We start from the raw sequence: 7,619 nt of genomic DNA, 5'->3' as shown, positions 1-7,619 counted from the left end.
TTGTGCCCTCCCGGGGCCGCTGGCGATGCGACTCGGGCCGCCGGGCGCCGCCGCCGCCCGCCCGGCTTCGCCCTCCCCGGCTGTCGGGAACTTGCCCTGATCCTCGTCCCCACCCCCGTCGCCGTCGAATCCCTGCTCTGCACCCGCGGCACCCTGGATATGTTTTCTCCCAGACCTGGATATTTTTTTGATATTGTGAAACTACGAGGGAAATAACTGCGGTCTTTCTTGTCTTCCTGCCTCTTCCCACGGACATGTCTTCAGTTTGGGGCGCCGAGGCACCCCGTCCTAGGCGAGTGAACCCCCCCAGACGCGAGGGAGGGAAATGAAGGGGATTTCTGCAGCGGAATGAATGCTCTGCAGCTCGGTCCTCGCATCTGCCATTTGTCCTTTCAAACTGCATTGTAATACGGGCCGGCCGAGTCAGACCAGAGAGGAGACGAGCCTCCCGGCCCTATTTCTCCGTCCGTGTTTACTTTCCGTGTTTCTTTTCTCTGCCTTCCTGCTGCTTGTCCTGCCCAGGGATGACTTCTCCGCTGCAGCGGCCCCGGAGGCTGCCCTCGCTCTTGTGGGCTGTCCTGCTGGTCAGCACTGCGGCCGGTGAGTAACCCCGGTGGCGCGTCCGGGCCACTTCCCCTGCGGTTGGCGAGGGAGGGAGCCCGCAGAGGCCGAGGCCTGCCTGCGCTCGCCCTTCTCGGAGCGGCGGGGTCCCCCGGACCGGCACCGCCGCGGGGTACCTGCGCGCCTCTCCCAATCCTTCCAGGAATTCACCTTTCGTGTTTTGTGTAGTTTCAAATCCCCACTCCCATATTCCCCACCCCCGCCCCCCACGGGCTGGGGGAAAGACATATTGGGTGTGGTATCTTGACATTTTTAGCTGTGAGGTAATGCAAGGATTAAAAATAATGTTTTAATCACCAGTGAACAGTGTCTATTATGAGATCTTTGAAAACAAAGCTGTTGATTTCTTTTAAGATAATGAAGCGGATTTGGCTTGTCGTGAAAACATCGACTGTAGAACACACACTTGAACCTTATTTTCAGATTTAGATCATTCTTTGGGGATCCATGTTACTTTCATTATTCACAAATGTTCCCGAATGAGTTGGATAAATGTTGAGGAAGCCTGAACTGTGAGCTTCTTTGATACATTGTAGAATACTGCTTATTATTGCCATTGATGTGATTTGGCTCTAAAGTGTTTTTAGTAATTATGTTTCCATCTTTTCAGTCTGGACAGTCGTATTTTATTTATGTTTTGGAATTGCTGTTGGACTTGAAAGTATTTTCCATAACTTTTTTATTTAGTCGCTTGACATCTATTGGCTTTCCTGTCATTGAGACAACTTTGACCTCACTTCAGACTTCTGGAGGTTTGAGTCCTGAAAATTCTTTGACATTTTACTGAGGCTTGAAGGGAAATAGTACACTGTTGCTTCAGATATTTTCGTTTTGGTTGTCAGAACCTTTGATAAAAAGGTGTTTTTTTGCAAGCACTTTTCAAGCAGTCTTTTGGTGATTTGCTTAAAAAAATTTTTTTTTGCAATGAATTGTATATTTAATTCTTAAATTTGGTTTTGGATGGCCAAATACATTATGCCTTTAAAAATGAGTAAGGACAACATGATAGCTTTCTAGTTACCTTTTTATTTTTAAGTCTGTAATTTTCATATTCAATTAATTTCTCATTGCTATGTTAATTACAGAGGTTGCTCCTTATTTCGATCTTAAAAGTCTACACTGGGACGGGTACTGAAAGACAATCTGAAATTCTTTTGTACTTTTGATATTTTAGGTTAATGTCTGTTATTTTATGATATATGTATGTAGTTTTGTTAACATAATTTCAGCTTCTGAATTGAGTGTATTTGTAACTGATATTTTAACATTCATAATCATCACAGTTTCTTAGAGAAATAATTTTTCTCTAAGTTTCTTTATATTGTGTTAGCTATATAAATTTGTTAGCTGTAAGCCATGTGGTTGCCATAAAATATGAAGAGAGTAAAAGGCTCAAGCTTAGGCAGTCATTCTTGGAGCAGGAATCTCTGGGCCTAGGCTTTTCAATGGTCTTTGTTATTCTTGACCTCCTAGAATGTAGATTCCTATTAATAGTGATAGGCATATCATTTTGTTTTTTGAGCCTATAAAAGAGAAAAAAAATATTGCATTAAAAATAAACTTAATTTCTATGTGGTAAATAAACATTAGAATAAAATCTTTTAAAAGGGATGGTTTAAAAGAATCACTGCTTAAAAACTGCCTTTTTTCTGTTCAGTATCACTTAGGACCAGAGGCCAAAATTGAGAATCTGGATTTCAGAGTTTTAACAACAACAATAATAGATAGTATTTTTTGAGTGGTTGCTATATGCCAATAGACTTTCTATTAGCTTTACTTGTATTTTCTTATGCTACTTAAATGGCAATTCTGTGCTCCCAGGTTTTCAGAAAGGGCAATGAAGTTCATAGAGTGAAATAACTTACCACGCAGTAATTGTGGAGCCAGGATTATAGCGTGCACCCTTACCTACCACATTAATGATTACAATAACAACTTCTTGTGCTAATTGGGAACATGAGATAGTGTCTTCACCAGATCAGCATTTGAAAAGAAGCAGAGACACCTGACAGACTCTAGGTTCAGCATTGGTTATATAAATATCATGGTGCTAAGTGGTATGACTTTGCTTTGCCTAGAATTGGAGTGGCTGGTGCAGTTTTATTAAGTGCAAGATCATTGGAGAGGGGCCTGTATGGATTTGGGATACATAGATGCAGTGATGTAACTAAACAGGTGCAAATAATGCAGCTGAATTGGAAAAAAAGATTGAAAGACTGAGGTTACATGGCTCTTTGGGGACATAGATATATTCTCTATTTCTTTCAATTCCTTTTTTATATTTACTCTATATCCAGTTCTGGGATTACTTAATTTTTAAAAAAAATTTTAATTGAAGTAACATTGCATTATGTTTCAGGTGTGTATCATCGTATTATATATATTACTATATGTCCATATATTATCATATAAGAGGAACTTCACCATACCTTTGTCTCAATTTACCTGCTTCCTTTCCCTTCTGGTATTCACTACTTAAGTCTTATTTTGGTTTATTACTTTTGTTTTATTCTGGTCAAGCCCAAAGACAAGAGGTAGTAAATGAAGTACACTTTGCCCATAGTGAGCCTACCAGGCAAATAATATACAGAGGCATATAATACTGTTGCTGGGGAATGAAAACTTCAGATCTTCTTCGTCTATCATATGTGATTAGGAGGACAGTTAAGAGGGGAACTTCTCTTGCCATTTAAGCAGAACCATGTTTTAAATTAAATCTTTGCATAAAAATGAGTAACTTTGGTTTCTACAGAAGTATCTTGGCATGTGTGGTGTTTGTATGTGTATGAAACGGGAGAAAAAGATTTATTCCATACACGGATGCTTTCCTTTATTAAAAGCCAACTTTCTTAGTGTCAGGAGAAGAAATTGAATGTTGATCTTTGATGGGTAAATTCTAACTATAACAAGGGACAGAATGAAGTCAATGTGAATTGATGAATTTTATAATTGAACATACCACTTATTTTGACATTTAATCCTTAATTGATTTTGAGTATTAGTTTTATCTTTTTGACTTATTTTCCCAACTAGCAATTGGTTTTAGAGGGCAAGGTTCATATCTTTTTTTTTTTTTTTAAGATTTATTTATTTATGCATACAGAACTAGGGTACAGGCGAGAGTTCATGGGATGAAAGGATTCACCAGTGACAGAATGGGGAGCAGAACAGGCAGATGGACTGAAATACATTGCTGAGGGGAGCAGTGGGCAGATCAGGAGAGGTCTGCCACACCATGTGGGCTACCTCCTTGGCTGGGGATCAAACTCATGCTGCCGTAGCTTCATAATGCTGTGCTTTAACCTGTTATGCCACCCAGAAAGGCCCTAATTCTCAGATTTCTTTTTAACTTTTTGTGCTAGCTAACCTATCTTGATCTTATATTCAATGCCAAACATTTTTTATTTTAGGTTGTAAGTAATTATTGAAAATCCCTTTCAGGATCTGTACATTTTTTGGCCTCCTCTTTATTTTAAAGGTGATAATGTTATTTAGTGGAAAGTTCTTAGCTCACCCAGTATCGAATGTGTTAGTAAGTTAGATTATATTTTCACTTTTGTCATGTTTCTTTTTCCTCCTGGCAAAAAGAAAAATTACTTGGTAATAGAAGTTATTTTATTTTACATAAATTTGGCAGAGAATTGTTGGTAAGGTATAGATAAAGAATTAGTGGTAACTTAAATTAGGCTAGATAAGTTATTTGGTTTCAGTTAGATTGTTATTCCATGAAGCCACATTTGTAAATTGCATGTGCACGTGCACACACACACACTTCCTGTCCACCAAAGGGAAAATTCTGTTCAGTTTTAATTGATGCATGAAAAAAAATTAAATTTGAGTATCTAGTATCTAGGAATTCATGAATTTTAATAACTTTGTGTAGCCCTTACACATACTGAAGAGACGCTCATATTACCATACAGTTTTCCCCTTCTAGTTAAATGGTCTAATCTTTGAAGAAGCAATGAAGAATTATTTTGAGTATTATAGATTAGTTTCTGTTTTTTTTTTTTTTCGGTTTGTGAGATGACAGCTCAGACAATTAGAATACAAGAGTAAGTGTATAATTATTTTTAAAGATGTATTTATGCATGTAAGAACTGGGGTATAGGTTGGAGGTGCAGGGGGTATAGGCTGGAGGTGCACCAGAGACAGAATGGGGAGCAAACAGGCATATCTAGTAAGACTTTAACCCCTGTACCAACAGGGAGGCCCAGTAAGTGTCTTATGAGAGTTAGAAATAAGTCAGTAAAGTAAATAACATGAACACTTTAGATTGCTTTTCCTTGTCAGAATTAGACCATTTATTTGTAAATGATAAATATTTATCATTTATCTTTAATGTAGTGTTTGACCAAAATGTTTTTTTTTAACATACTCTTTTTTTTAAGATCTGTTTTTATTTATGTATACATGAACTGGGGTGTAGGACAGAGGTGGAGGGTTGGATGAGAGGAGTCAGAGACAAAGTGGGGAGTAGAACAGACAGATCTAGTGGAATACACTGCTAAGGAGAGCAGTGGGCTAGACTGGAGAGGTCTGCTTTTCTATATGAGGGTTAGCTCCCCTGCTGGGGACAGAACTCAGGTGGCATAGGCAATAGTGTGATAGCAGTCTTGAGACTTAACCCCTAAATCACCAGGGACGCCTGCTGCACACCAGCTCTTCTGTGCAAAAATAAATAAAAACAACAACAACAAAAGAACAGGTAACATAGGGAAGAACTGCATTGTCTAGTCAACAAACATTAATCCTTTATGCAAGGTTCTTTTTTTTTTTAAGATTTATTTATTTATATATACAAGATTTGGAGTACAGGCCAGAAGTGTGGGGGTGGGGAGGGTGGGGATTATGGATGAGAGGATTTACCAGAGACAGCAGAGAACAGAACAAGCAGGCATACTGAAATACACTGCTGAGGGGAGCAATGGGTGAGACAGGCAAGGTATGCTATACCATATGTGGGTCAGCTCCCTGGCTGGGATCGAACTCAATGCTGCAGTGATGGCTTCATAGTGCTATGCTTTAGTCTGTTGTGCCACTAGGAAGGGTCTGCAAGGTTCAAACAAGAAGGCTGACTCTCTTTCCTAACCATTTTTGTCAGAGCCTATACCTTTTGAAAGAGAATTAGATCACATAGTATTTGAAGCAAGGTTGACTACTTTGCAAATCCTTAACATTGTATTTTCTCTCTCTGCCTCTTTTTCAGAATGAGAAATTCTTGTAGATATTCTGCAACACAGGAACAGAGACTTTTCTGTGTACCTTCTAGAAAATCTCTACCTTCCTTTTGTATCTTTTTTTTCATGCCAGTCTTCTTGAAGAACAGTGAACATTTCTTGACTTCCTTCCACTCAGCTCCTCACTGCCCCCTTCACCCAATGATGAATGTTAGGTGAACATTGTCTTCTGAATGCCAGACTCAGTCACTTTTCAACCTGTTTCTCTGAAAATTTCCACAAAATTTGAAAGTTTTGAAGCCCCCTTCCTTGAAACACTCCTCTTCTGATGTTAGTGACTTTGTATTTCCCTAGTCTTTATCTTCTTCCTCTTCTCTATATGAAAAAATACATGAAATGCAGAACAATGTATATTAGATAAATAAATGTTTTATTTTTCTTTAAAAAAATCTCTTTTAGGGAAAAATACTGGATGGTTTTTCTCATAGCAGGAATAGAATGGGACAGGGGAGAAAATAATGATGATGATGAACAGCTATATACCAGAGATGTTTTGTGGGGGTGGAGCGGGAATGGGATCAAAAACAGTGTGGAGAGGAAATGCACTAGACTATGGTGATGGCACATGGGTGATTTGGTGATGGGAAGCCCAAGGGGATTGCAAATGAGATGGCAAAATGTACAAAATGATGTAAATACAAACTGTTACATATATTAAAAAAAAAAAAAAACTAGAAAAAAAGAATCTCTTTTAGACTCTCCTGAACTTGTTTTTTCTTACTGCTACTCCTCTCCTGGACTTTAATTACCTAAGTCAAACAAGCTTACAGAACTGGAAGATAGAAAGATCTGAATTCCTGCTTTGTGATACCATTAGCTGTTAACTTTAGGCAAATGGATCTCTCTCTCTCTCTCTCCCAACTTACACTTGTAAAATGAAGGTGTTGGTATTTTGCCTGTTGCATGAAAGAAGCCAATAGTGCTAGTGAGTTACTGCTAAGTGGATAGCACTTTGAGACTTATTTGACAAATTACTAAGTACATATATTTTAATTTTGGTTTAGTTTGGGGGGAAACAATGGGTATTTGAAATTATGAAAGCAGTAACTTGAAAGATATGTAAGTTAAATTTTTTAAAAAAGATTTACTTATTTATGCATACAGAACTGGGGTACAGGCCAGAGTTGTGTATGGGTGAGAATATTCACCAGAAACAGAGTGGGGAGCAGAACAGGAAGGCAGATTGACTGAAATACACTTTTGACAGGAGCAGTGGGTATGGTCAGCTCCCTGGCAGGGGATGAAACTCATGCTGCAGTTGGGCTGTGGATTACTTCATAGTGCTGAGACTTAACCCCTTCTTCTACCAGGGAGGCCCCCCTATTTAGATACTTCCTGTAAAAGGAAACACACAATATTTGTCCTTTTGATACTGGCTCATTTTATTTAGTATAATGTTTCTAAGGATTATCATCCATGCTGTAGTATGTATCAAAATTTCATTCCGTTTTAAGGCTGAGTAACATTTCACTTTGTGTATATATCACATTTTGTTCATTTCTTCATGGACAGTGGAGTTTTTCCTTCCTTTTGACTATAATAATCAGTGCTTCAGTGAACAGTGGTGTACAAGTATTTTAATCCCTACCTCAATTCCAGTAGACATATACCTAGCAGTGTAATTACTGGATCGTGCAGTAATCCTGTGTTTAACTTTTAGAGGCACAACCAAACTAAACTCTTCCACAGTGACTGCATCATTTTAGATTCCTATTAGCAATATATGAGGCTTCCAGTTTCTCTATATTTTCACCAACA

At 38.6% G+C, this 7,619-nt stretch overlaps 1 protein-coding gene across 1 annotated transcript in view; it reads left to right on the top strand.

Annotated features, from left to right (window-relative positions):
- Positions 1–6: 6 nt before the first annotated feature.
- The window catches only part of BMPR2 (bone morphogenetic protein receptor, type II (serine/threonine kinase)), a 121,882-nt gene continuing 114,269 nt past the window's right edge, over positions 7–7,619 (top strand). The window contains exon 1 of the mRNA XM_004674380.2: positions 7–600. Within this exon, the coding sequence (XP_004674437.1) occupies positions 525–600 (76 nt within the window). The 5' untranslated portion in view covers positions 7–524. The remainder of the gene's footprint in view (positions 601–7,619) is intronic.

The sequence above is a fragment of the Condylura cristata genome, unplaced genomic scaffold, assembly GCF_000260355.1.
Source record: "Condylura cristata isolate star-nosed mole 26May11 unplaced genomic scaffold, ConCri1.0 scaffold00002, whole genome shotgun sequence".
Lineage (NCBI taxonomy): Eukaryota > Metazoa > Chordata > Mammalia > Eulipotyphla > Talpidae > Condylura > Condylura cristata.
This window is presented reverse-complemented; position numbering and strand designations above follow the sequence as displayed.